The sequence below is a fragment of the Balaenoptera borealis genome (assembly GCF_965194805.1).
Source record: "Balaenoptera borealis genome assembly, chromosome: 3".
NCBI classification, from domain to species: Eukaryota; Metazoa; Chordata; class Mammalia; order Artiodactyla; family Balaenopteridae; genus Balaenoptera; species Balaenoptera borealis.
Genome location: NC_138866.1, coordinates 85,531,593 through 85,559,429, shown reverse-complemented (window position 1 = coordinate 85,559,429; position 27,837 = coordinate 85,531,593). Strand labels below are relative to the sequence as shown.

General features: G+C 47.8%; 2 protein-coding genes across 11 annotated transcripts in view; one reads left to right on the top strand and one right to left on the bottom strand.

Annotated features, from left to right (window-relative positions):
* The first annotated feature begins 65 nt into the window (after nt 1-65).
* CDAN1 (codanin 1) lies at nt 66-13,036 on the top strand. 4 transcript variants are annotated; one of them, XM_082388728.1, is made up of 28 exons: nt 66-181; nt 413-903; nt 1,144-1,347; nt 1,540-1,709; nt 1,842-1,955; nt 2,038-2,116; nt 2,540-2,660; nt 2,833-2,942; nt 3,410-3,499; nt 4,166-4,241; nt 4,781-4,986; nt 5,288-5,408; nt 5,755-5,901; nt 6,018-6,184; nt 6,576-6,663; nt 6,910-6,999; nt 7,199-7,253; nt 7,474-7,607; nt 7,693-7,796; nt 8,067-8,225; nt 8,576-8,639; nt 8,810-8,888; nt 9,074-9,222; nt 10,428-10,535; nt 10,659-10,722; nt 10,886-11,067; nt 11,329-11,436; nt 12,245-13,036. In XM_082388728.1, exons 1-28 carry the CDS (start codon nt 92-94, stop codon nt 12,368-12,370), a joined length of 3,696 nt encoding a protein of 1,231 aa, XP_082244854.1. In that variant the 5' UTR covers nt 66-91; the 3' UTR covers nt 12,371-13,036. The 4 variants fall into 4 exon arrangements, 3 of the variants coding, with proteins under 3 accessions (XP_082244854.1, XP_082244853.1, XP_082244855.1); XM_082388727.1 differs by having other exon boundaries at nt 1,141-1,347; XR_014243526.1 differs by lacking the exons at nt 10,886-11,067; nt 11,329-11,436; nt 12,245-13,036 and having other exon boundaries at nt 1,141-1,347; nt 9,074-9,175; nt 10,659-10,677.
* The window catches only part of STARD9 (StAR related lipid transfer domain containing 9), a 129,970-nt gene continuing 114,781 nt past the window's right edge, over nt 12,649-27,837 (bottom strand). For 5 of the 7 annotated variants that reach the window (XM_082388669.1, XM_082388670.1, XM_082388672.1 and 2 more), the window contains 6 exons: nt 18,495-18,612; nt 17,979-18,366; nt 17,605-17,807; nt 17,359-17,438; nt 16,961-17,119; nt 12,649-16,461 (listed from right to left, as the gene is read on the bottom strand). In XM_082388669.1, coding sequence (XP_082244795.1) covers nt 16,360-16,461; nt 16,961-17,119; nt 17,359-17,438; nt 17,605-17,807; nt 17,979-18,366; nt 18,495-18,612 — 1,050 coding nt within the window. In that variant the 3' untranslated portion in view covers nt 12,649-16,359. The other 2 variants (XM_082388673.1, XM_082388675.1) reach the window with 2 other exon arrangements.

Here is a 27,837-nt window from a genome sequence, read left to right as displayed (position 1 = left end):
CCCAACGGTCGCCCCGCGACTCAGGCCCCGCCCCCCGGGCGCCCGTGGCGCGCCGGCGCCTGCGCAATCGCCTCCGAGCGCCCGGACTGGGATGGCGGCCGTTTTGGAGTCTCTGCTGCGAGAGGAGCTGTCGGTCGCAACCGCCGTGCTGTGGATCGCGCGCAGCGCCCAGAGCTCGGAGGTAACAGCGTCGACACGCCCCCAGGCTGGCCCGAATCTGCTTCCCGCGGGAGGTACCACCCCTCCCGTCCTCTTCCTCTAGGGTGCCTGGCTGTCAGCCCGGGCCGAGTGCGCTCCAACTAGGGGCCGCTACCCACGGCCGCCCACCCAGCTCAGCGCGCCCTGCGGCCCCGGCTGCTTGCGGCCCCGGGCTGGCAGCTGACCCTCTCGCCCCTCGCTGCTTCTCCCTCAGGATGACCCCGGGGAGGCGGCCGCGCTGATCTCACTTCGGCCGCTGCGGAAGGAATTCGTGCCATTCCTGCTGAACTTCCTGAGAGAACAGAGCAGCCGCGTCCTCCCGCAGGGCCCCCCAACCCCCGCCAAGGCCTCGGGCTCCTCGGCAGCCTTGCCAGGGAGACCCGGGGGCCCGCCGCGGGGCGGCCGCGGGGCGCGCAGCCAGCTCTTCCCTCCGACTGAGCCTTCGAGCGCCACCGCCGCTGAGGCCCCTTCGGCCCGCCGTGGGGGCAGGAGGCGGGGCCCGGGGCCGGCCCGTGAGCGAGGAGGCCGCGGCTCCGGGGCCCTGGAGGAGGGGGTCAGCGGGGAGAGCCTGCCCTGGGCCGGGGGCCGGAGGCCCAAGAGCTCTGGCAGCCCCGGCAGCCCCAGCCTCGCGCGCTCTGATCCGCCAAACCTCAGCAACCTGGAGGAATTCCCTCCTGTAGGCTCGGTTCCCCCCGGCTCTGCAGGGTGAGAATCAGCCCTCATCCGGGAGATGGGTGGCACGAAGGCTCTACTAGGGGAGTTAATAAACTAAGGCTGGGTGCTCTGTAGTAGAGCGTGGTGATGGCTAGAAGGTTGGGAATGAGATAACTACAGTGGTGAGGGGCATTTTGCAGGGGGTCCAGGCTGCTGTGGTGGAGGTGGTGGTGGAGGGGGAGATGCTTGAAGAAAGGAATATCAGAAAAACCTGTGGCTACTCCTCAGCAGGACCAAGCCTTCACGCAGGATCAACCCAACTCCGGTGAGCGAAGAGCGGTCACTCTCCAAGCCCAAGACTTGCTTCACCTCACCCCCAATCAACTGTGTCCCCAGTTCACAACCCTCAGTCCTGGACACTAGCCCTTGGGGCCATGGCCTTCCCCCAGGGTGCAGAAGTCTGCAAGAGGAGCGGGAGATGCTCAGGAAGGAGCGGTATGGCCTTGTTGCTCCCTGGGACATCAGCTTCCTCTGTGGGGGATTGGCAGGGCTTTTCCCTGTGATTGATTTGTCCCCTGGGAACCCTGGGTCTGTTTCCTGGGCTGTGGATGTCTCTTTGAGGAAGCTGAGTATGGCTGTGGAGGGGAAGGCAGGCTGACTACTCATGACATTTCTCTTTCCCCATAGCTCTAAGCTGCTGCAGCAGTCACCTGCTCCCGCCTGTCCCACCCCAGAATCAGGATGTCCTCACCCCAGCCGGACAGGAAACCTCACAGCTGAACCCGCTGACCCTGCCAGAGTATCTTCCCGCCAGCGTCTGGAGCTGGTAGCCCTTGTCTACTCTTCATGCATTGCAGGTGAGTGAGAGCAAAGGGCCCTGAAATGGAGATACTTGTAGAACCACAGGTTAAAAGAATTGATAAGGCATGTAGGACTGAGCCTTGGTTCTGAATGGTGTTCAATACCCTGGAGTTTCTTTTCTTATCTAGAAAACCTGGTACCAAACCTCTTCTTGGAGCTTTTCTTCGTCCTTCAGCTCCTTACCGCCCGGAGGATGGTGGCTGCCAAGGACAGTGACCTTGAACCAAATCCAGGAGCCGTAGGTTGGTGAACAAGCCTCTTTTTGAGAAATGGGGTCTGGAAATGAAATCATTCTTAGCCAACAACTTGGTACTGTCCTTCTAGATTCCCTGGAAAGCCCTCTGTTCCAGAGTGTCCATGATTGTGTCTTCTTTGCAGTGCAGGTTTTGGAGCATCAGTTTCAGTGAGTTTCTCCAGTGGAGGTATTTGAGCCTTATTCCCATTGTCCACTTGGTTCTCTTGTTACTTGGGGTACATGCTTGTGCTTGACACAGGTGTAGTGACCCTGGACCTCTTCCTACACGTAACCTTCAATTTTGTGTCAAGGCTATGAATTTAGCCCTTGAAAGAATCAAACTGCCCCCGGTGGTCTTGGTAGCTGACCTTTGGGTTTATCTAATGTTTCTGCCCTGCTCTCTTGTTCGCTGCTCCATAAGGTCTCTCTCATTTCCTTCCCCTTTGCCTTCATCATCTTTAATCCTTTGCCCATGACTTTTCTTCATGTACCTGCTCCATGCTCCGGGTAACACGCTGTGTGGTGTGCAGGTGCCGGCTTCCTATTTTCAGTCTGTCCCATTCTTGGTCATTTGTGCTCTTGTCCCTGTAGCGTTCTTTCCCACCTGGACAAAGGGACCTTGAAGCTCTTGGCTGAGAATGAACGGCTACTGTGCTTCTCACCAGCTCTGCAAGGCCGCCTGCGAGCTGCCTACGAGGGCAGTGTTGCCAAGGTAGTGACCCCATCTTAGACATCGACTAGCCTGGACCTGACCCTTTCCGGTCTCATAACTCAGGCAGCCCAGCTCACATCACTGTAGTGTCATTTGCACTGGAATGGGGATGAAGTTTTCTGAGCATGAACTCTGCCAGCTTCAGTCCCTAATTGTCACTGCCATGTTTTAGGTCTCTCTGGCGATGCCACCTTCTGCACAAGCTGTCTCCTTTCAGCCAGAAACTGACAATCGTGCCAACTTCTCCAGTGATCGAGCCTTTCATACTTTTAAAAAACAGAGGTGATAAGAAAAGGGAACTTTGGGGGAAGGGGATGAAGAGGATTTTCTCTGGGATAGGCAGCCTGTGTCATTTTCATAGAAACTAGGAGTTTGACACTAACAGGTGGTGGTTTAGCACTACCAGGCCCTTCCTGGAAAACATCATAAGGGCCACTTAGCCTCATTCTGCTCATGCCCGTGGACTTGAACCTCCCACCTTAGCAGCCTTCTCACAGGTGTATGACTCTAGTCACAGGATTCTCAGACGAGAGTGCCAGATCAACTTTAACTGCCCACAGAAGTATGTGAAGCATGTGGTGTACTGCTCCCAGGTCTGTAGCATTATCACACAGAGAACCCTGGAGAGGATAAGGAACGGGGCTGTGGATAGTCCTGTCCTCAGTTCTTCTGAGCTAGGGAAGGCACTCCTGAGAATGAGTTAGGCCAGCTGTGCTTCAGTTGATCGGGCATTCTTATGTGTCTGTCAGGGACGTGTTTTATGAGGTGCTTCGAGAGTGGGAAGATCGCCATGAGGAGCCCGGCTGGGATTTTGAGAAGGGCTTGGGCAGCAGGATCAGGTACGTGCTCACACACCGGTCACCTCGTCTTTCTTGCTTCCAGCAGTGAGCAGCTTAGTGGCGCTTGGGTGGCTGATTGGAGGAAGGCTTTGTCCTTCCAGGGCAAAGCTGTTTTCTTCTATCCTACTTAATCTCTCCAGATACTGCCACCTCTGCCTCTACTCAAAAGGGATTTGTCTCTCCAGCTCCTTCCACTCAGAAATCACTCATACTTGCTCTGTGATTGCAAATGCTTGAAAAAGTGGAATGCTCTTATTTCAGGTTGCTTGAGTTTTGGCCCAAGTTTTAGACCCTTTCCAACCTCCATTTTCTCCATTATCTTATTTGACAATACAGATAACTTTGCATAGCTAGATAACTAGGATACAGAAAGAATATCCTCTTGTCCACATTGGTCATGAAGCTCACTGGCGCTCGGTGTAGACTGAAGATGAGAGGGGTGGTATTATTTCATGTTTGGTTAAGTGTATCTCTAGTTTTGAGGGTCTGGGGGCTGAGGAGAGTGTCCCTTACCTTTTCCCATATCCTGTGCCAGCCGGCTCTGGCAGAGGTCTGCTCAAGCCCCTGGTAAAGGGCTGAAAGGCCCAAGGGTTGGCTTGTTCTCTCAGATCTTTCTCTCCCTCTTCCTCCTTCCATCACACTCCATCCCTGCCTCTTATTCCTCAGAGCCATGATGGGTCAACTCTCTGCAGCCTGCAGCCACAGCCATTTTGTTCGACTTTTCCAAAAACAACTTCTCCAGGTAATAGCCCCAGCGGGAGACTGATGGATCTACAGTGGCCAGTATGTATTACAGGCAGCCAAGTAATGGCTGGCACTGTGGGATTAGGGCAGGCAAGCAGGCAGGCCCTTGGCTGGAGATTGAACAAGAGTTCTGCTCTTTGGGTGGTGGTTGAAGCTCAGGAAGCCAGAGAGGAGCCGGAGCGCTCTCTCCCATGCCCTGCACCTCCTGCCTCCCCGGGCCTCCTCGGACACCCGGCTCTCCTGGCCTTCCTTCAGCACTTCACTACTTTCTTGCCCTTGATTTGTGCTGTGGTAGAAAGAGCACAGGGTTAGGACTCAGGTCTGGTTTCAAATCCTAGCTCTTGTGATCCTAGGCAGATGTTGAATCTTACAGGTTCCGTTTCTTCACCTGTAAAAATAAGAATACAATCCAGACCTCAAAAAACACATCTGTGGCACATGATACAGGGTTCATCGCTTCCTCCTCATTTTGTTCAGTCCTTCTTTCCAGAAAAACTCACTGGTTTTTTGATTTCTCTCTTTCTCCCCCTGCCCCAGATGTGTCAGAGTCCTGGTGGTGCTGGGGGCACTGTCTTGGGCGAGGCTCCGGATGTGTTAAATATGCTTGGAGCTGACAAGCTGGGGCGGTTGCGGCGCCTGCAGGAACGGCTTGTGGCCCCTCAGAGCAGTGGGGGGCCCTGCCCACCCCCCACCTTCCCAGGCTGTCAGGGCTTCTTCAGGGACTTCATCTTGAGTGCCAGCAGGTAAAGGTCTCCTGTCTTGCAGAGAGTGGGGGCAGAGGCCAGAAGAGGTTTGTGTTCACAGAAGGGCAGCGTTTTCTCTCCTTTGTCTGGAATATAACAGGGTGGGACTGGGTGTTGCCTGGGCTCCTTCTAACTCACACTTCCTGCCTCCATTTCCCTTCTCATTCTTTCACCCGTGAAGGTAACCTCATTGGCCTCCTCTGTCTTACCCTGCTGAGCCTTTCTGTCTGGAGCACCTCTTCTCTATTCTGGTCCTTCCTACACTTTTTCCAGTACCTTTATTCCCCCCTCCCCTTCATAGCTTCCAGTTTAATCAGCATCTCATGGATAGCCTGAGTTTGAAGATCCGGGAGCTCAACAGCCTTGCCCTGCCTCAGCCTGAGCCCAGTGACGAAGACGGGGAGTCGGACGTGGACTGGCAGGTTAGAAAGCAGAAGGGAGATGACGGGGTTCTGACCCGGGGGGAGGGGTATTTTCAAGAAGAAATCTGTAACAGATTTGGCTTTTTTTTTTTTTTTTTAAGATTTTTTTGATGTGGACCATTTTTAAAGTCTTTGTTGAATTTGTTACAATATTGCTTGTGTTGTATGTTTTGGTTTTTTGGCTGTGAGACATGTGGGATCTTAGCTCCCCGACCAGGGATCGAACCTGCACCCCCTGCATTGAAAGGCGAAGTCTCAACCACTGGACCACCAGAGAAGTCCCACAGATTTGGTTTTATTCTAGAAGCCTTATGCTTGGGACCTTTTACTTCTTGATGCCCTGCAGGGTGAACGGAGGCAGTTTGCTGTGGTGCTGCTCAGCCTGAGGCTTCTGGCTAAATTCCTGGGCTTTGTGGCTTTCCTGCCATACCGGGGGCCTGAACCACCCCCGACCCGTGAGCTCCAGGACACCATTCTGGCCCTGAGGAGCCAGGTGATTGGGGGCTCTGGTAAGGAGGGAGCTGGGAGGAGGGGCAAGGCAATGGCGTTAGAAGGCTTCCCCCAGCCCCTGGGACTGACCCACCCACTGACTGACGCTGGCCCTGCCAGGTGCCCCCGGTCCTGGATGTGCGGGCTCTGCTGCAGCAGGGGCTGCGGGCCCGTCGAGCAGTGCTCACGGTGCCCTGGCTGGTGGAGTTCCTTTCCCTGGCTGACCACATTGTCCCCATGCTGGACTATTACCGCAGCGTCTTCACTCTCCTGCTGCACCTGCATCGGTGAGTAGAGAGAGAGCAGACTTGAGAGAACGGTGCGGGGAGAACATTGCTGAGGCTGCCGTTTATGAAGAGGGTCAAGCAGCCTGTGCTTCCTGTGTGGTACCGTAGCCGTAACTGACCCTCAGAGAAGAGGCCAGGCCTTGATCCACAAGGAAAGACAGTGGGCAGTTATTGAATATTTGCACTTTGATTGGCCCTTTTCTATTCCTACTGTGGCCCAGCTCAGAAGGGAGTACAGATCTGGGAGGGGTGATGAGACCTGGTTTCTTGTACAACAGCAGTCCCTTTTAGGTCTGCTTTTGAGAAGTACCTTCCCAGTGATAGCTTTCTGTTACTGCATTCCATTTCTTTCTTTGCACAGATTCCATTCACACCCTCATTTACCTTTTAGGAGCTTGGTCTTGTCAAAGGAGAGTGAAGGGGAGATGTGTTTCCTGAACAAGCTGCTGCTGCTGGCTGTCCTGGGCTGGCTTTTTCAGGTTGGTGGCGTGAGGGTCCAGGTTGGAGAAGGGGGGTGACTACTGTGGCTGAAGACAGGGAAAGGGAGGATGTATGAGTCTGAACAAGGGCGGGGCCAGAAGGTGAAGGTTCAGAGGAGGGGTAGGGATTGCCATAGTTTCAGAGGAAGGTGGCTTTGAACCTGGTGTCCAAACCCTGGAACCATGAGGTAGGAGGTGTGACGAATCTCTAAAGTGCTGACTTGCACTGCCCTGATCTCTTGCCAGATTCCTACAGTCCCTGAGGACCTGTTCTTTCTGGAAGAGGGTCAGTTGGATGCCTTTGAGGTGGACACAGTAGCATCAGAGCATGGCTTGGTAAGTGTTGGGGTCAAGCCAGAGCCATGGGAAGCACAAGAGTAAAGGAGGCAGGCTGCCCGGTAGGGCCCAGCAGGAGACAAGCCAGAATAGAGACTGAAGTCTTTTATGTAATTCTCTTACCTGACCACCCCGTTTCTGGCACACTGGGGAGGAAGGGAAGCCTGCCTTCCCAACACTGGCCTGTTCTCTCCCCCAGGACAGCATGCCTGTGGTGGACCAGCACCTGCTCTACACTTGCTGCCCCTATATTGGTGAGGATACTGGTCTCCCCTCAGAGGGTCCTTGGTCCTTGGCCTGTTCCTTCATGAGTACCCAAAAGGCACCCTGTGGGCCCAGCGCCCCAATACGTTGTTCTGTTCTCAGGCGCTCCCTGGTGCCTCAGTCTTTCTATTCCATAAATGCTTAAAAGTCAAGATGCTGGGGAGGGTGGGACGGTTCTGGAACTTAAACACTTGGGCTTCTCTGATGCAGGAGAGCTCCGCAAACTGCTCGCCTCCTGGGTATCAGGAAGCAGTGGACGGAGTGGGGGCTTTGTCAGGAAAATCACCCCCACCACCACCACCGGCCTGGGAGCCCAGCCTCCCCGGACCACCCAAGGGCTGCAGGTAGGGGGCAGGGCGGAGGCCCGGGGGCCGCGCAGTGGAGAAGGGAAAGCGGGCCCTTCACTGCCCTGACCCCTCCTCCCCACAGGCACAGCTGGCTCAAGCCTTTTTCCACAACCAGCCGCCCTCCCTGCGCAGGACCGTGGAGTTCGTGGCAGAGAGAATCGGCTCGAACTGTGTCAAGCATATCAAGTGAGGATGAGTTGGGATTGGGAATGGAGGTGTTGAGGGTCCCCAGTCTCATTTCCTTACGATTTTCCCCTTTATAACACCTTGTTGCCAAACTGAGGAAAGTCAGCTGAAGGGTAGCGGGTGATAGAGGACAAGGGCCAGGTGGGACGGGGGGAGGCTAAAATTGCTGACGTTCTTTCAAGTTAGTTCTGACCAGGTTTCCTTGAAGTTGCAGCCCCTTTCCGATTCACCCTTTCCAACTACCTCAAAACCTTGCTGTTCCTACTGCAGGGCCACGCTGGTGGCAGATCTGGTGCGCCAGGCAGAGTCGCTTCTTCAAGAGCAGCTGGTGACGCAGGGACAGGAAGGGGGAGATCCAGCCCAGCTGTTGGAGATCTTGTGTTCCCGGCTGTGCCCTCACGGGGCCCAGGCGTTGACCCAGGGGCGGGAGTAAGACGCCAGTCTGTTTGAATCCTCTCATCTCCGCTCTCCTCTTAGCTTTTCCTTTCCTGTCCCTTTTTCCTCTTTTATACTCATCCTTTATTCCATGTCCTCTCCCCACCCTGCTTTTTTTGTGCTTTTTTTGCCTGCTCTGTAGGCTCTTATCTTGGTTTTTAGAGGTTTTAGGGCCCAGAGTCCAGAGTTGAATTGGAAGGGCATCTGGGGTGGGGCCAGAGGGCTGAGGGTGCCTTCCCCTGAGGCAGAGCCCTCCCAGCTCGGGCGATTGGTGCACTCGGGGCATTTCCTTCTGTGGGCCAGGCTGACGCATCTAGACATCACTGACCTCTGTCTCCTTTCAGGTTCTGCCAAAAGAAGAGCCCTGGTGCCGTGAGGGCATTGCTCCCTGAGGAGACCCCAGCAGCCGTACGTAGGAAGGAGTCCTGGGGTTAGCAGGCTGGGCGGTTGGTTGGTGGTGGGAGAGGAGTGCTGCGGGGTTGTGTGTGTGAGGCTTCTGGTGGCAGGTGGGTCAGTCCAGGACTTGGGCATTCGTCATTGTCCTAAGTTGTCCCTGGCTCAGAACTTCTGTGTCACAGGTTCTGAGCAGTGCAGAGAACATTGCTGTGGGGCTTGCAACAGAGAAAGCCTGTGCTTGGTTGTCAGCCAACGTCACAGGTAAGGTCCAGGGAGGGGGAGTGGCTGCCCAAGTTTTTCAGAAGTGGACTGGCAGGAAGTTGGAGGCCATGTGGGGGAGATAGGACTCAGAGCCAGCTGGTAACAGGGAAGGGCATGGGTTGGCATGGTGAGCCTGTGCAGGGCTGCTTTGATGACCCCTTTTCTGTCCTCCCTCTGACTTGCAGCTCTGATCAGAAGGGAGGTGAAAGCGGCTGTGAGTCGCATGCTTCGAGCCCAGGGTCCTGAGCCAGCTGCCCGGGGGGAGCGGAGGGGCTGCTCCCGTGCCTGTGAGCACCATGCTCCCCTCCCCTCCCACCTCATCTCCGAGATAAAAGTACACAGCTCCCTACTCCCTTCGGCTCCCCTCCTCCCTCTCCCTGCTCTTTTCCTAGTCTCCCTCCTCTCTCCCTCAACTCCAGTATTTGTGTGGCAGCTTTCTGTGTTGCCCAGCTGGTTCCCATTTTGTTACTGAATGGGATTAGGTAGGGCAGAACTGAATTGAATGGTTTTCGTAACTGCTGTTCTCTGACTTCTGTACTTGAATCACCCAAAAAGGGGAAAGGGAAAGGGGTAGATGTGAAAATTGTTGACTGAGTACACGTTACACAGATGATGATGGGAGTGGGGTAGGGAATGGCTGTCCAGTGCAGTAGGAAAGTCTCTGAGGAACAGTCATTGCAGCATTGGGATATGATTTCAGAAATGTTCTCCTACGTGGGAGGTGATGCTTGTTTAGTTACAGGCAGTAAGAATAATCTATCAATGCTCTTAATTTGATAAAAAAAATTTTTTGATACTGTCTAGAGCAGGAGTCAGCTGACAACCCGTGGGCCAAATCCAGCTCGCTGCTTGTTTTCATAAATAAAGTTTTATTGGAACACAGCCATGCTTGTTCATTTACGAATTGTTGGGCTGCTTTCGTGCTTCAGCAGCAGAATTGAGTGGTGGGGGCAGAGTCCTAAACTAGTGACCCAGATCTGGGGTAGTAGTGTGAGAATAAAGATTTGGAATAGGGACTAAAAAAGAATGACTAAAATTAGAAGAGTAAGAGGGAGAAGAAAACTCTCAGCAGCCATTAGCTACTGGTTTTCAACATGCAGAGGATTTCTGTACTGAAACCTCGACTCTCCTGAGAAGATGAACAGAGAATCATGAGGGACAGAAAATAGTACGACATGTACACGACAGGACAGTTCCCCTGAATGCTTTCAGAATAAGATGCTCTCTGGGAATTGGCTAGGTATGACTTTGTCCCAAGATGAGTGCCGTCTCTTGAGCTCTCTGGCAGCGCGTTGTCCCTTGGCTTACCTGCTCCATCTGTTCCTTTGTTGTCCACTTGGTTGCTTCTCCCAGCTGTGCTGTCCTGCCCAAGCCCCAAGTCTAAGGGCACCTTTGCCCATTACTTCACCCCAGGGCCCTGTCTTCCTTTTCCTTCTGCCTCTTTCCACTGGCTCATCCCCACCCCAAGCCACATTCTCTGTGGCCTCCTTGGCCCTGGCCTGGCATGAAGCCTTACTCTGCTTCCGCCCCTCTCTCCAGGACGTGCTCTCTCTGGCCGTGGGGCCCCGGGACCCTGAGGAGGGAGTTTCCCCAGAGCATCTGGAGCAGCTTCTAGGCCAGCTGGGCCAGATGCTGCAGTGCCGCCAGGTGAGACATGGCAAGATGCTCTTATGTATCCTTGTCCAGCGCCTAATAATCAGAGCTGCACTGGCTTGGGGCTGCTGCTCTAAGGCTGGTGCTAATGTCCAAGGTCTCCCTGTTTCCCCCCAGTTCCTGTGCCCACCTGCTGAGCAGCATCTGGCAAAGTGCTCTGTGGAGTTAGCATCCCTGCTTGGTATGGCTCCTTTTTATCACATCACTCTGTTGCCAGATCCCCCAGTTCTCAGGGTGGGGTACAAGCAAGATTAGAAAACAGAGCTTTTTTTACTCTGTGTCCTCCCAGGGCCATGTGACCCTGCCTCCATTTCTTAGAGCTTGGCATTCCTCTCTCCCCATAGTTGCAGATCGAATTCCTGTCCTAGGGCCCCCGGCACAGCACCAGCTGGAGAGAGGGCAGGCTCGAAGGCTCCTGCTCATGCTGGTTTCCCTGTGGAAGGATGACTTTCAAGTGCCGGTTCCACTGCAGCTGCTGCTGAGGCCAAGAAACGTGGGGCTTCTGGCAGCCACTCGGCCAAGGGAGGTGAGCCAGAGAGGTGGGGGGAGGGGGGCAGGTGGGCTTCCGAGAAGCCTCTGCAGTCATGTGTTTCTCCTCCCACCCCCACCCCAAATGTTATTAGCTGGTTTAGTCCCCCCTTGCTGAGGCTGTGCTTTATCTTCTGCGCTCAGACTCCCTTAGTCTCGTCTCGTCTCCCCCTCCTCCCTCAGCAGCTCTGTCCTTTGTATCAGGGTCGCTGTGCAGTCCTCCTAGCCACCCTGACCTCTTCCTCCGTGTGTGTTGCAGTGGGACCTGCTGCTGTTCTTGCTCCGGGAGCTGGTAGAGAAAGGCCTGATGGGACGGATGGAGATAGAGGCCTGCCTGGGCAGCCTCCATGAGGCCCAGTGGCCAAGGGTAAGGAGTCCTCGTCTCCTTTTACCTGGAGAGAGAACAGGTGTCACATGTCCCTTTTATCCTGAAAGGGGACAAGTGATGGGGTCTGGCATTCTTAGGCTCTTCCCAAAGCTCAGTGGATTTTGTCAGATTTCTTGAGGACCACCCTGAAATGAAGTGGCTGCTCTGGGGGGCCTCCTTCACACTTAAGTATCTATTGTATGAAGGACTGTGTCCATGGAGGAAGGGAAGATGGAAGGCAGATAGTGCATGGCATAGTGAGTGTGGGGTTTGTGGTTTCTTTCTTTTTTTTTTTTCTTGGCCACGCCACACGGCTGGCAGGATCTTAGTTCCACAACCAGGGATGGAACCCGGGCCCCAGCAGTGAAAGCGCCGAGTCCTAACCACTGGACCACCAGGGAATTCCCAAGTGTGGGTTTTTAAAATCAGAATAACCTGGATTTTAATCTCAGCTAGTCCTTAATGTTATTGTGATTTAGGGCAAAGTAATTTTAGTTTCTTCATTCATAAAATGGGAATAATTTAGACCTCTGGGGTTCTTCAAGATGAAATAATGTGCATATTAAGTACTCATTAGTGGTTTTGAGCTTCCCATTAGAGTTCACTCTCCCTGCCGGAACTTGAGCATCCTAGAGTACTAATGGGACAAGGTTTCCAAGTCCATTTCCAGGTAGAAGGCAGTTGGGAAAAAATAAAATAGGTTGTCTGGTTAGCTAGGACTTGATATTTGGGATTGATTTTTAGTAAAAACAGTGAACAATCTAGAATTATGTGTCTGCCTTTTCTGTCATCTTTCTGCTTATTCCAGGATTTTTCTGAAGAATTAGAGGCACTGTTCAACCTGTTTCTAGCTGAACCCCACGTGCCACAACCTCAGCTAAGAGCTTGTGAGCTGGTGCAGCCAAATCGGGGGACTGTGCTGGCCCAGAGCTAGGGCTGGGAAGCGGCCCTACCTTGTGCATCTCGCCAGAGCGCTGGAACCCAGCCTGACTGTGCCTCGGGAGGAGGCCCCAGAGCCACCCCAAGTGCCCACCCTGACCCTTGCTGGTGTGGAAGTAGCTCAGTCTGTCATCAGGCTTCCTGCTCACGTGTGCAGGAAGAGAGTGGCAGCCTGGCGTCCCAGCGACTGTGGGCTCACCATCCCAAGTCCTAAAGGAAGAAGGAGGGGGTCACCCGATTCAGGATTATGGTGGAAGAACCTAGAGACTCCAGTCCTGGAGAAGAGGAGTTGGCATTTATTATGAAATGATGTGTGGGGGCTTGTCGACACAAGAGTCAAGCCCCACTTGCTGCTGTCCCAGCATCTCTTAGAGCTTTGTGGTTTGGGAAATCATGACAGAGACAAGTGACTTCTGCTTAACTTGTGAGTAAAGTTAAACATGAATCTCGGGAGTCTACATTTTCGTACCACCAGGAGCTGGACTGCCATCTCCTTAAAAACGTACAACAGATGTGGGGCTTGCCCGACAGAAACCTGCCTTTTACCTTGCACCCCGCCTGCCTTCAGTCCCGTGCAGGTAGTAACTTTTGACTCTAGCTCCATCCAGGGGCCAAGCACGGGCAGAACATTAGAGCTTTTTAAAATAAACTGTTTTCTTTACCAAGGGCTTCATGTCTAGTTATTTTCACCTTACTCGTCCCTGTAAAAGGCTGCAAAGTCTCAGGTGGGCTTGGAGGTGGGCATTGACAGGGTAGAGCTGTCCCATTGGTTGGCCACTTAGCAATGCCTAAATATTCCATCACGTGAGACCCTGCAGGCCAGAGAGCCTTGGGCCCTTGTTAGGCCACTGCCAACAGTATTGACTTCTGTTCAACTCCCTTTAAAGGTTTAGGATGTGTGAAGTTTCTACTCACCAGATACTGCCCACTTGTGATGCTTGCTTGGGGGGCTGGGGGTGTTTGATTTGGCTCAGAACAAAAGCATTCTATGTGTCTACAAATGATGCACCAATTTTGACTAAGCAAGCACTACCTTGATAATGCGCATTAAATTCACTCTTCTAAAATTCATGGTTTTTCTACTTTGGCAGTGTGTGCAGAGAGATTCAGTCTCTGTCAGGGGAAGGAGAGGGTACTCAGTGAACCCTCTTGAAGTGGCTTGCAAAATCTGTCTTTGCATATATGTGTATTTCTTAAGAGAAAATTTCCCAGCTGTCAAAGAGGTCTCCAACCCAAGGAAGGGTAAGATGCTCTGGGTCTAAAGAGGTCTGCTGTATGACTTTAGTAAGTAGGTCCCATCAGCACAGGAAGTTCAAGATGGGGGTTTGTCTCGCACCACTTTGTAATCGTGCTTCTGCACAGTCAGGCCGTGACCATCCCTTCCCCTCAGCTCATCCTAATCAATAAGTTTTTGCATCTGAACCTTTTTTTCTTCATCTCTTCATTTGTCCTTTAAATCCAATTTATACTATAGCAAATTCTGGAAGTTCTGAATGCTTGGGAACCAAAACATTTTAAGAAATATTTTATCTTTCTGCACCCATCAGGTGTGGCTGAACGAAAGCCCTGCCCCAGGAAGCTGAGCCCTGAGGTAAGCAGACACCCAGCTCCATGTGAGGTGAGGCAGGCAGGCAAGCATGGAGGAAAGCCTGAAGCCCCAAGGATGCTGAGTTTAAAGCCCACTTAGTTAAACCGCACAGGCCCAATTCAGGAAACAACGCTGGCCCGTGTGAACCTTAAGGGTTTACTTTAGGCAGGCAGTAAGATAAGAATGGAATTACAGAGACAAGCAGCTAATGAACTAGTGAACTCATTAGTATTTAGGTTGTTTTCCATATACCTGCTCTCTACCAGTATCAGTGGTTTTCAAAGTGTGGTCCCCAGACAAGCAGCCTCATCACCACCTGCAACTTCCTAGAAATACAAATATTGGGCCCCTCTCCACTCTTCTAAATCAGAAACTCTAGGGTGGGGGCCATCCTGGGGTGTAACAAGTCCTTCCGGTGATTCAGATGCACAATAAAGTCTGAGAACCACCTGTCTTAACCAAAACCTGACTCCTCCTTGATCATTTGGAGCCAGGTCCCTGGATTATCCTTAACACCTCTGCATTTTAGTGTAAGATCAGCCTCAGTTAATGTTCTTTAGATTTGCTGACTCACATGCCTGCCTTGTGGCTTTTCTAGTTTAGGGGATACAGTCACCTCCAGGCTAGCCACCGTTCAGATTCCCATTGCTGGCTCTACCTCAGAAGCCCTAGAGGTGCATACCTGTTAAAGAGCTTCCTTCCAGGGGTCTGTGGTCACCGTTGAGTGTGGCAGTGGAATCTGTTCTGGAATCCTCCCTCATGTTCGTATTTGGGCTACAGCTGGCCGTAGCTGGGCAACTAATCTGGTTGCTCTTTATGTGCAAAGCAGTGCTGAGCTCATGGGAAACACTCAATACATATGTGTAAACTATATAGCTTGAAACTGGGCCATGAGTAATTACTGCCATCATAATCACCAGGCTGAACTCTGAGCTCAAACGACACACTTAGGCTATCCCAGGGTAGTCTTCACTGAATACAAGTACACATTGGACTTTTAATTTGCAAGTGTTCTGAACTTTTCAATCAGTGGTCTTAGAGATTCATATGAAGAGAGATGGGAGTACATAAATAGGGTGTTAAATATATCAAGTGTAACCAAAAAAATTAACCAGAAAAATAAGTTTAAAAGCAATCAAAAAAAAAAACCTTCAGTAATATATAAATAACTTAATCTGAGGTAAGAGAAAAACAAAATCCTGCAGATACTTTTAGAAAAATAAACCTCTGCTGTACTATACAGAAATTTACCTTTTACCACATCTTCTCAATCCCCATATGGTCACCCTCTTCCACCAAAAACTCTGGGCACCAGAACTGAAGCTGAGAATCTCTCCGACCCCTGCACTTCAGGTAACCATACAGAATATTCAAAGCTCGAGTTCAGCCAGGCTAAGTTACAAGAAAACTGAACCCATTCTCCATCCCATCCTAGAATAGAAGGGGCTACAGCAGTGCGTGGAATGCTCAAGAGACCACTGAAGGCTGGGACCAAGTCTCTGAGTGAGGTAAGGAATGGAATTGCGCTTCCTCCTAACAAATCACTTACCTCCTTCTAGGAGGTCCATTATCTTCCCTCCCGTCTCCAAAAGACAGTTTTTCATCTCTGAAATGAGAGATGCCCACGCCCCACCCCAAGTCCTCCTCAAAGAGCTAGGCCCCCACCCTAACCCCAAATCTATCCAGCCAGTTTCTACAGTGGTCTTCCCATTCTTCTGAGCTCTGGAGTGGTGGCTCCGCGACAGAGCATTACTCTATACTCCTTACTGGGGCCAAGACCCAAACAATTGTCTTCTCCTGTGAGGGAAAGGAAGAGGGGGGCAAAGCAAAAATTAATAATAAAGCATTTTGTAAAAATTCAAGGAGGAGAAACAATTCTAAATCAGTGTTCTGGTTTGTGCAGCTGTTTTTTTAAACCGTTTTCTGTTTCCTAACACCCCATCCCACAGTGGAGCTGACTGCTGGAGCACATTCTGAGCAGAGTCTTGGCCAATGGCTCCTGCTTCCCTACCAGCCCCAGGGCTGCGCCGAACTAAGTAAGCACCATGTCAGAGCACTGCAGGCTCCCAGCTCTGCTGGCTGTGTCCAGTCCTGATCCTGGAGTGTGGACCCTGCCATAGGGTCCCAGAGACGGGAAAAAAAGGTGAGAAATCCAAAAAGGTGAGTTGAGCTTCATTCACTCTGGACAGCCAGGAGCTCAGGCCCCCTCGGTCCGCAGAGGTGCCAGCTGTGACCAAGTACTGACTAGGTTTCGCTGGCAACTCGGGGCTGAGTGCTGTCTGCCCAGTCGGCCACAGCAGGTAGCCTCGGCTCTTCTTACATCAGGATACGGAGAGTAACAAGAACTGCTCCAGCATCTCTGGGGTGTCCTGGAGCGCCATCTTGACCGTGAGATGCTAACTACCAAGGAAGGAAGCCAGTCTGGCTATAACCAGCGGCTGCTGTTTGATGAAGGAGCTTAGGAGCTGAGGGGGGAATCCTGGAGCACCAAGCTCTACCTGAAATAAACCAGAGAGGGAAGAGTCAAAGGTGCAGACAGACCCAAGGGAGTGCACCGGGGCACACTTCAGCCATACGCAGTCACCCCAGGCTGCTGGGATTGGAGAGGCTCTGAACTGAACTGTCTACAGCCCTGTGCTCTGCTGTTCAGATCTAGGCAAAAGCTTCACTTCCCAATGACAAAAGGTCAAGTCAGGGAACTGAGGGTGCTGCTCTGCCTCACAATGACCATCTATCTCCTGAGGACCCTGGGAACAGCCAGCGGATGTAGGCCGCCAGGCTCTGGTAAGAGCAGCTTTAGAAGAAGGTTGATCAACTCTGCCTCATTCCTTCCTCTCTGATTCCCTGCTGATTTGTGACCCAAGAAACCCTTGAGTCTCCAGCTCTCGGGCCATAGGTCCTGGGTACTGAAGGATGTTGAACAGCTATACAGAAAGCTCCATGGGGCTGGGGTCAAATCAAGGCATGCTGTGAGGCCAGCTGCACAAGGTGAATCACCTGGGCCAAGTAGATGACTCTGGTGATCTCCTTCCCTTCCACAGTGAGGGGCTGCAGGATCCAGGCACTGGGCAGGATCTCCCCTCGGACCATCTCCCTGCTGGGTCTCGGCATGGACGCATCATACACAGACTGAGCTGCCATGATAGACAGTTGCCCCTGGAAACAGAGCAATGTGAGTTCAGCCTACGTGATATGGGAGGGACAGGGACAAACGGACAGGCGCCAGTGCAGTCAGTACCGTGGAAGGCAACACTGGGCCAGCCTTCAAGCCACCCCCACCCTGGCCCAACTTGCCCTCCTTCCCCCAGAGGACCTGATGCCCACAAAGATTGCTTCTCACAACACGCCAGTCCAAGTTCCTCCCACAACATCTTTACCACCAGCAAGGCAGGCACCTCTTTGGCTTCCACGCAGACACAACAGAAATCCCGTGGCTGCTTCAGTGCACACAGGGTGGTACTGCACACCAAATACACTGGAGGGGCAGGGATGCAGAAAGTCAGAAGGTACATGGACAGACCGAGTTCTGCCCTGTGACACCCCATCATTCCACAGCCTGACACCCCACTGGACCTAGCCTGAGTTCCCGGCCTCCCGAGAGCACTGCCTCCGACCCTGCTGCCTCTGTCCCCTGGGCTCACCCAGGTTGATGCTGTTGGTCACCCGCTGATGCAGCCTCGCTGTCTGGATGGGCTTGTGGTACAGGGGCCACAAGGTGGGGTCACTCACAGCTGCCCACACGTGAGACAGTGGCTGGGACACCACGCCAGCCCCCAGGAAGCCATGCCGGGTAGAAGAAAACACCTTGTAGTACAGTTGCACCTCCTGCTCCTCGCCCTGATGGCTGGGGGAGACACCAAGGGTGGGGAAGAAGAGGAGGGGATGAAAACTGGGTTCTGGAGTCACAGAGGAAGAGCTCACGGCGAGGGACTCAAGGAAGCCGGCGTGGAGAAGGGAAAGGAGGAGAGAAGGCGAGCAGGGCCACAGGGAGAAGACACTGTGCAAAGGAACTTACTTCCAGCCAGCTGCTGCCCGGCAGCTGAAGAGGTTGTTCAGATTATCTGAGCAAGCAGCCATTACCTGGGGACACAGTGACCACACCCAAATTAGTGGGCACGGTTGGTACAAAGCAGACTCTTGGATTAGTCCCTCAGGCCAGCATTTACTGAATTCCCCGCTTTTGTAAAGATACAGAGCTGCTGAAGAAGCCCTCATCGGCCCTGTTCCTTCCCTCCTCTTTCTTCCTCCCCACCCAGCAGCGTCGGCTACAGGAAACCTCACATCAGCCATAGAGATGTCCACGATGTGCTTGGCCAAATCCTTGTAGTAGGAGGAGAAGGAGGTCCCCAGGCTGGACAGGCTGGACGGAGAACAGCAGCAACTGCCCAGGGAGGCTCTGCGGCCTACAATGAATAGGTGGAGGCTCTTGAGACGGCACGAGCGTCAGGGCCTCACAGCAGCAACAGCCTCCTGAGGGACAGTGGCTCCCCAGGATCTAGCAGACCTCAGCCCCAAAGTCCCCACCACTCACTGCAGGCTGAGGTTTTCCAGGCAGAGCCGGCCAGGTTCAGCTGACTGTTCCTCACTGCAGAGCGGCCCCACACCTCCCCTATCCAGGAGTCTCTGGAATCAGGCAAGTTTGTGTCCCCCTGCAGAAGAGAAGATGCTTAGGGCCAGAGCAGAGGCAGGGAGAGAGCAGAGCACCAGAAAGCCAGTGCAGAATTATCTCCTCTGCCTCTGAACAGCACCAAACAGCTTTCAACATAAAGGCTCAAGTGAAAAGGTCTTCCCTGCTGAATGCCCTTGAGAAGTCAACCGCAATAGAAACCAGTCCCCTGGAGAGTTTCCTTGTCCTTCAAGCCACATGCTCAAGGTTGCTTGTAGGAGAGTTCCAACAGGGATCAGAATGAACTGGGACCTGAGACAATGGGGTACCAGGGGTCAGTGGGTGGGGCGCCCCCTGCGCCACTGCAGCAACAGGAATGAGGCTATTGCTGGAGCTCTGTTTAATGTGGGCAGCAAACAAAGCCCAACTGGGAGGTGGGAGGTGGGAGGTGGGATGGGGAAGAAAAGTGACAGGCTGTGAGAAAGGCTTGACCCTTGGCCCCAGCCCCAGGTACAGCAGCTAAGCCAAAGGTCCTAATTTGGAACCAAATGGGGATGATCCTCTGGATCTGCAATACAGCCACCACACCTTTACTACAAGCAGCTCCTCAATGACATGACCCTTGACCTCTGCTGGATCTAACAGGCACCCACTATCCTACCTCTATCATCGGTTCCTAACCTAGTGCTACTTTAAAGAAAAGAAGTGAACAAAGATATTCTGTCTCCATCTTTACGTCCTTTCTTCCTGCTGCAACATCCAAGTGGTCTCTCCTACTTCAGGCAGATTGAGATTTTGTGCCACCTTCTTAAGAACCTTTCACTACTGATCATCTCTTTCTTCACTTATTGCCTCCACCTCTCCCTCTTCACTAGATTCTTCATATCAGCATTTAAGCATGCAAAAATTTCTCCCACGTTTAAAAACTTTCCTCTACAGGCATCTTTGCTCTTTTGTCCTTTACAGATAAACTTGAAATGATTGTCACCGTTTGCCATCTCCCACCTCTTATACCCTTCTGAATGCACTCAAGTCTAGCCTTTGCTAGATCCATGTGACTGGATGTGGTGAACAGGTCCCAGTCCTCATCTTACTGAGCATCTCCCTTTCACTTGCTTCCTGTATCCCTGGGATCTTGGCTTTCTATCTCTCTGGGTGTTCCTTCCCAGTTTCCTTTGTTGGCTCATCTTCCCCAAACATAAGCTGATTTATTGGGATTCTTTCAAGACTCGGGCCTAAGCCCTCTTCTCACTCTATAATATACTCCTGTGTGATCCCATCTGTTCCCAGTGCTATACTGATGACTTCCAAAAGTAAATACGTGTGGATTAATCAATAAATATTGCTGAGATGACAGGGTCACCATCTGAAGAAAAGGTTACATCAGACCCATTTCATACATCTTGCCAAAACAAATTACTTATGCTTTGTGGCTCAAAAATATACAGGATGGGGGAGAATTTAATATTACTATGAGAAAATTTTTTTTTAAATTTAATGATCTCATAGTGCAGAAATGCCTTTCTAAACAGGGCACAAACTCCAGAGGCCCTGAAAGAAAAGATTGATAAAAACTAGATTAACATATCATAAAAACAAACAACTAGGAAAGAAACACTGGCCTCTCAAATGGCAAAAGGATAACTGTCTTAATATAAAGAAAGGCCACCAAAAACAAAAGGCGAACAACCTAACAGAAATGGACCCAGTACACTGGCAGGCAGAGCAAAAAGCCAAAGGGCTCTTAAATATCTGAAAAGGCACTCCATCTCAGACACAAGAGAATTGCAAATTAAACCTAAAATGAAATACTATTTTATGCCTATGAGATTCACAAAGATTGAAGGAAAAAACCCTTAATAAACACTGTTAAGCAGAAATGTGGGTAAGTAGGCACTTATATATTATTTGAGAGTGTAAATAGGTATATTTTGAAAATATTCATCACATATTTTAAATTAAAAATACATATATCCTATGACACCTAGCAATCCTGCTTCTAGGTATTTAATCTACAGATATTCTTTCATTTAAGTGGCAATAAACATTTTCAAATATGAACTCAGAGAACCTAGAGAATATAGTGCCCTTGAGTCTTTCTTGAAGAAATTACAAGAAGAATTACTAGGGTAGAAAAAAGAATGTATGCCAAAGAACTGCAAATGAGCAGAGTCCATTTGATCTAGCACGAGAACTAGAACTCTGAATACAAACACTGTAAACAGTATAGAAATACTGTAACAAAAGGTAATGAGAAAAAATGAGAGAAGGTGGAAATACACTGATTTCCTCATGGTTTACAGCCAGGGTGAGAAGAAAACTGCTAAATCAAGAAATAAAGACTATTTAAATATATAAAAGTGATGATGAAAAGAAAAGGAAAAAAAGGCTTCCAAATTACCAGAAAGAAGACACATATACACCCCCAAAGCAAGGAAAACACAGACCACAAATGAAGATAAACAAGATTTTTAGAAGCCAATGGAATATTCATGACCAAAACCCTCAAATATAAAAAACAGAAATTGTACTTTCTCTGAAATCATACATTCTCTCAACACATGGCAAACTTGAATATTAATAACAGGGCTTCCCTGGTGGCGCTGTGGTTAAGAATGCACCTGCCAATTCAGGGGACACGGGTCTGAGCCCTGGTCTGGGAAGATCCCACATGCCACGGAACAGCTAAGCCCGTGCACCACAACTACTGAGCCTGTGCTCTAGAGCCTGTGAGCCACAACTACTGAGCCCTCGTGCCACAACTACTGAAGCCTGTGTGCCTAGAGCCCATGTTCCGCAACTAGAGAAGCCACCATAATGAGAAGCCTACACACCGTAATGAAAAGTAGCCCCCACTCGCTGCAACTAAAGACAGCCCACGCAGCAACGAAGACCCAACGCAGCCATAAATGAATAAATAAAAATAAAGTTCCCTTAAAAAGAAAAATAACAAAATCAGAAAACATGAGGACCTTTCTACCAAAAAGTTTTTTAAAACTCTTAACAACAATTGGGTAAAGAAGAAATACAAACTGAAATTTCAAAATTACTATAAAGCAAAGATTATATACAGATATATATATATATATATATATCTCACAACTTGTGGGATACAACTAAAGCAGTGCTCAGATGGAAAGTTTTAACTTCAGATATTTACATCTATGAAAAAGAATAAAAATAAATGAATATTATGAACAACTACATGCCAACAATTAGATAACTCAGATGAAATGGATGAGTTCCTAAAAAGACACAAACTACTGAAACTGACTCAAGAAGAAATGGAAAATCTGAATAGACATTTAATAAGTAAATTTAGTAATCAAAAAATCAAAAAAATTCCCACAAAGAAAATTTCAAGATGGGACAGCTTCATTAGTGAAATCTACAAAGCATTTAGAGAAGAATTAACACCAGTCCTTCACAGTTCTACCAAAAATAGAGAAGGGAACACTTCTCAGCTCATTCTATGAGGCCGAGATTACCCTGATAAAACCAAAGACATCAAGTAAACTACAGACCAATATCCCTGTGCATTTAAACAAATAAATCCTCAGCAAAATAACTAGTAAACTGAGTCTAGCAACATATAAAGAGGATATATACCATGACCAAGTGGGATTTATCCCAGGAACACAAAGTTAGTTCAACATAGAAAAATCAATGTAATATATTAATAGAACAAAGGAAAACACCCACATGATCATCTCAATAGATGCAGGAAAAAGTATTTAAATCCAACACCTTTTCATGATAAAAACACTCAATAAGCTAGGACTAGAAGGAAATTTCCTCAACTTGATAAAGATTATGTACGAGAACGCCACAGCTAACATACTTAATAGTAAAAACTGGATGGTTTTCTCCTAAAATCAGTAACAAGACAAGAATGTCTGCTCTCACCACTTCTATTTAACATGGTACTCAAGATTCTAGCCAGGGCAGTTAGGCAAGAGAACAACAACAACAACAACAAAAGATAGGATATTCTATATACAAGGTCATATCACCTAAGGAATCCAATAAAAAATAAAGAAGACCTGAATAAATGAAAAGATATCCCATGTTCCTGAATTGAAAGACTTAATATTGTTCAGATAGCAACCCTCCCCAAATTGATCTACAGGTTCAATGCAATCCCAATCAAAATCCCAGCTGACTTCTTTTCAGAAATTGAAAAGATTATCCCTAAAATTCATATGTACAGTCAAGGGACCCAGAATAGCCAAAACAATCTTGAAAAAGAACAAAGTTGGAAGACATATACTTCCTGATTTCAAAATCTACCACAAACCTAAACAGTTATCAAGACAGTGTGGTATTGGCCTAAGAATAGATACATAATTCAATGGAATGGAATTAAGAGTCCAGAAATAAATCCACACATCTATGGTCAGTTAATCTTTGACTAGGGTGCTGAGACAATTCAGTGGGAGAAAAGACTGTCTGTCTGAACAAATGGTGCTGGGACAACTGGATATCCACATGCAAAAGAAAGAAATTTGATCCCTAATTCTCACTATATACAAAAATTGATTCAAAACAGATCAAAGACCCAAATGTAGGAACTAAAACTATACAACTACTAAAAGAAAATATAGGCATAATCTTTATGACCTTGGATTGAGCAAGTGTCTTAGATATGAAACCAAAAGCACAAGCAACAAAAGAAAAAAATAAAGTAGACATGATCAAAATTTATAACTTTGTGCTTCAAATGACACCATCAGGAAAGTGAAAAAACACACAAAATAAAGAAACTTCTTATAAATCATATAACTGATAAGGGACTTATACTAGAATATATAAAGAACTCTTTGCCTTAATAATAAAAAGACAACCCAATTAGAAAATGGACAAAAGATGTGAAACGACATTGCTCTAAAAAAATTTATAAATCTATAATAAGCACATGAAAAGTTCAACACCATTAACCATCAGGATGATGCAAACGATGAGGTACCACGTGATATCCCACTGGGATGAATATAATTTAAAAGATGAATAATAACAAATGTTGGCTAGGATGTGGAGAAATATACTGTTTATACACTGTTGATGGGACTGCAGAATAGTGCAGCCACTTTGAAACAGAGTTACCCTATGATCTCAGTCCAACTCCTAGGTAAAACCCAAGAGAAGTGAAAACACGTCCACACAAAAACTTGTACATCAATGTTCACAGGAGCATTATTCATAATAGGCAAAAAGTGGAAACAACCTAAATGTCCATCAACTGATGGACAAATAAATGTGATAGTCACACAATGTGATATTATTAGCCATAAAAAGGAATGAAATTCTGATACATGCTACAAGTGGATGAACCCTTGTTGTGGGGTGAGTTATTGTCCTCCAAAAATGATATGTCCTAACTCCTGCTGTCTGTAAATGTAACTTTATTTGGAAATAAGGTCTCTGCAGATGCAATCAAGTTACGATGAGGTCCCACTGGATTAGAGTGGGCCATACATCCAATGACTGTGTCCTTATAAGAAGGCCACACGAAGACACAGGGACACAGAGACACTCAAGGAGAAGCCACGTGATGCCAAAGGCAAAGGTTGGAGTGATACAGTTTCAAGCCAAGGAATGCCAAGGAAGAGGGATGTTTATAGCCATACAATCTTACCTCAGGAAACAAGAAAAATCTCAAATAAACAACCTAACCTTACACCTAAAGCAACGAGAGAAAGAAGAACAAACACAACCCAAAGTTAGTAGAAGGAAAGAAATCATAAAGATGAGAGCAGAAATAAATGAAATAGAGATGAAGAAAACAATAGAAAAGATCAATGAAACTAAAAGCTGGTTCTTTGAAAAGATAAACAAAAATGATAAACATTTAGCCGGACTCATCAAGTAAAAAAGGGAAAAGGTTCAAATCAATAAAATTAGAAATGAAAAACAAGTTAAAGGGACTTCCCTGGTGGTGCAGTGGTTAAGAATCCACCTGCCAATGCAGGGGACACAGGTTTGAGCCCTGGTCTGGGAAGATCCCACATGCCGTGGAGCAACTAAGCCTGTGTACCACGACTACTGAGCCTGTGCTCTAGAGCCTGAGCCACAACTACTGAGCCCGCGCACCTAGAGCCTGTGCTCCGTGCTCCACAACAAGAGTAGCCACCGCAATGAGAAGCCCGCACACCACAACGAAGAGTAGCCCCCACTTCCCACGACTAGAGAAAGCCCACGTGCAGCACAGCAACGAAGACCCAATGCAGCCAAAAACAAATTAATTGATTAAAAAAAAAGAAGTTACAACTAACTCCAGAGAAATACAAAGGATTTGTATTTCTACAAATTTCTACAAGCATGATATACTTAAAGTGATGAAAGGGAAGAACCTACAACCAAGATTACTCTACCCGGCAAGGATCTCATTTAGATTTGATGGAGAAATCAAAAGCTTTACAGACAAGCAAAAGCTAAGAGAATTCAGCACCACCAAACCAGCTCTACAACAAATGCTAAAGGAACTTCTCTAAGTGGGAAACACAAGAGAAGAAAAGGACCTACAAAAACAAACCCAAAACAATTAAGAAAATGATCATAGGAACATACATATCGATAATTACCTTAAACGTGAATGGATTAAATGCTCCAACCAAAACACACAGGCTTGCTGAATGGATACAAAAACAAGACCCATATATATGCTGTCTACAAGAGACCCACTTTAGACCTAGGGACACATACAGACTGAAAGTGAGGGGATGGAAAAAGATATTCCATGCAAATGGAAATCAAAAGAAAGCTGGAGTAGCTATACTCATATCAGATAAAATAGACTTTAAAATAAAGAATGTTACAAGAGACAAGGAAGGACACTACATAATGATCCAGGGATCAATCCAAGAAGAAGATATAACAATTATAAATATATATGCACCCAACATAGGAGCACCTCAATACATAAGGCAACTGCTAACAGCTATAAAAGAGGAAATTGACAGTAACACAATCATAGTGGGGGACTTTAACACCTCACTTACACCAATGGACAGATCATCCAAAATGAAAATAAATAAGGAAACAGAAGCTTTAAATGACACAATAGACCAGATAGATTTAATCGATATTTATAGGACATTCCATCCAAAAACAGCAGATTACACTTTCTTCTCAAGTGCGCACGGAACATTCTCCAGGATAGATCACATCTTGGGTCACAAATCAAGCCTCAGTAAATTTAAGAAAATTGAAATCATATCAAGCATCTTTTCTGACCACAACGCTATGAGATTAGAAATCAATTACAGGGAAAAAAACGTAAAAAACACAAACACATGGAGGCTAAACAATATGTTACTAAATAACCAAGAGATCACTGAAGAAATCAAAGAGGAAATCAAAAAATACCTAGAGACAAATGACAATGAAAACATGACGACCCAAAACCTGTGGGATGCAGCAAAAGCAGTTCTAAGAGGGAAGTTTATAGCTATACAAGCCTACCTAAAGAAACAAGAAAAATCTCAAGTAAACAATCTAACCTTACACCTAAAGAAACTAGAGAAAGAACAACAAACAAAACCCAAAGTTAGCAGAAGGAAAGAAATCATAAAGATCAGAGCAGAAATAAATGAAATAGAAACAAAGAAAACAATAGCAAAGATCAATAAAGCTAAAAGCTGGTTCTTTGAGAAGATAAACAAAATTGATAAGCCATTAGCCAGACTCATCAAGAAAAAGAGGGAGAGGACTCAAATCAATAAAATCAGAAATGAAAAAGGAGAAGTTACAACAGACACCACAGAAATACAAAGCATCCTAAGAGACTACTACAAGTAACTCTATGCCAATAAAATGGACAACCTGGAAGAAATGGACAAATTCTTAGAAAGGTATAACCTTCCAAGACTGAACCAGGAAGAAATAGAAAATATGAACAGACCAATCACAAGTAATGAAATTGAAACTGTGATTAAAAATCTTCCAACAAACAAAAGTCCAGGACCAGATGGCTTCACAGGTGAATTCTATCAAACATTTAGAGAAGAGCTAACACCCATCCTTCTCAAGCTCTTCCAAAAAACTGCAGAGGAAGGAACACTCCCAAACTCATTCTATGAGGCCACCATCACCCTGATACCAAAACCAGACAAAGATACTACACAAAAAGAAAATTACAGACCAATATCACTGATGAATATAGATGCAAAAATCCTCAACAAAATACTAGCAAACGGAATCCAACAACACATTAAAAGGATCATACACCACGATCAAGTGGGATTTATCCCAGGGATGCAAGGATTCTTCAATATATGCAAATCAATCAATGTGATACACCATATTAACAAACTGAAGGATACAAACCATATGATCATCTCAATAGATGCAGAAAAAGCTTCTGACAAAATTCAACACCCATTTATGATAAAAACTCTCCAGAAAGTGGGCATAGAGGGAACCTACCTCAACATAATAAAGGCCATATACGACAAACCCACAGCAAACATCATTCTCAATGGTGAAAAAGTGAAAGCATTTCCTCTAAGATCAGGAACAAGACAAGGATGTCCACTCTCACCACTATTATTCAACATAGTTTTGGAAGTCCTAGCCACGGCAATCAGAGAAGAAAAAGAAATAAAAGGAATCCAAATTGGAAAAGAAGAAGTAAAACTGTCACTGTTTGCAGATGACATGATACTATACATAGAGGATCCTAAAACTGCCACCAGAAAACTACTAGAGCTAATTAATGAATTTGGTAAAGTTGCAGGATACAAAATGAATGCACAGAAATCTCTTGCATTCCTATACACTAATGATGAAAAATCTGAAAGAGAAATTATGGAAACACTCCCATTTACCACTGCAACAAAAAGAATAAAATACCTAGGAATAAACCTACCTAGGGAGACAAAAGACCTGTATGCAGAAAACTATAAGACACTGTTGAAAGAAATTAAAGATGATACCAACAGATGGAGAGATATACCATGTTCTTCGATTGGAAGAATCAATATTGTGAAAATGACTATACTACCCAAAGCAATCTACAGATTCAATGCAATCCCTATCAAATTACCAATGGCATTTTTTACAGAACTAGAACAAATCATCTTAAAATTTGTATGGAGACACAAAAGACCCCGAACAGCCTAAAGCATTCTTGAGGGAAAAAAACGGAGCTGGAGGAATCAGACTCCCTGACTTCAGACTATACTACAAAGCTACAGTAATCAAGACAATATGGTACTGGCACAAAAACAGAAACATAGATCAATGGAACAAGATAGAAAGCCCAGAGATA

Bases quoted from the DNA above. Each gene is read 5' to 3' on its own strand.
- CDAN1 (XM_082388727.1), top strand. From the start codon at position 92: ATGGCGGCCGTTTTGGAGTCTCTGCTGCGAGAGGAGCTGTCGGTCGCA. The intron at 10,723-10,885 runs GTATGGCTCCTT...CTCTCCCCATAG, and splicing joins GGAGTTAGCATCCCTGCTTG to TTGCAGATCGAATTCCTGTC. The intron at 11,437-12,244 runs GTAAGGAGTCCT...TGCTTATTCCAG, and splicing joins ATGAGGCCCAGTGGCCAAGG to GATTTTTCTGAAGAATTAGA.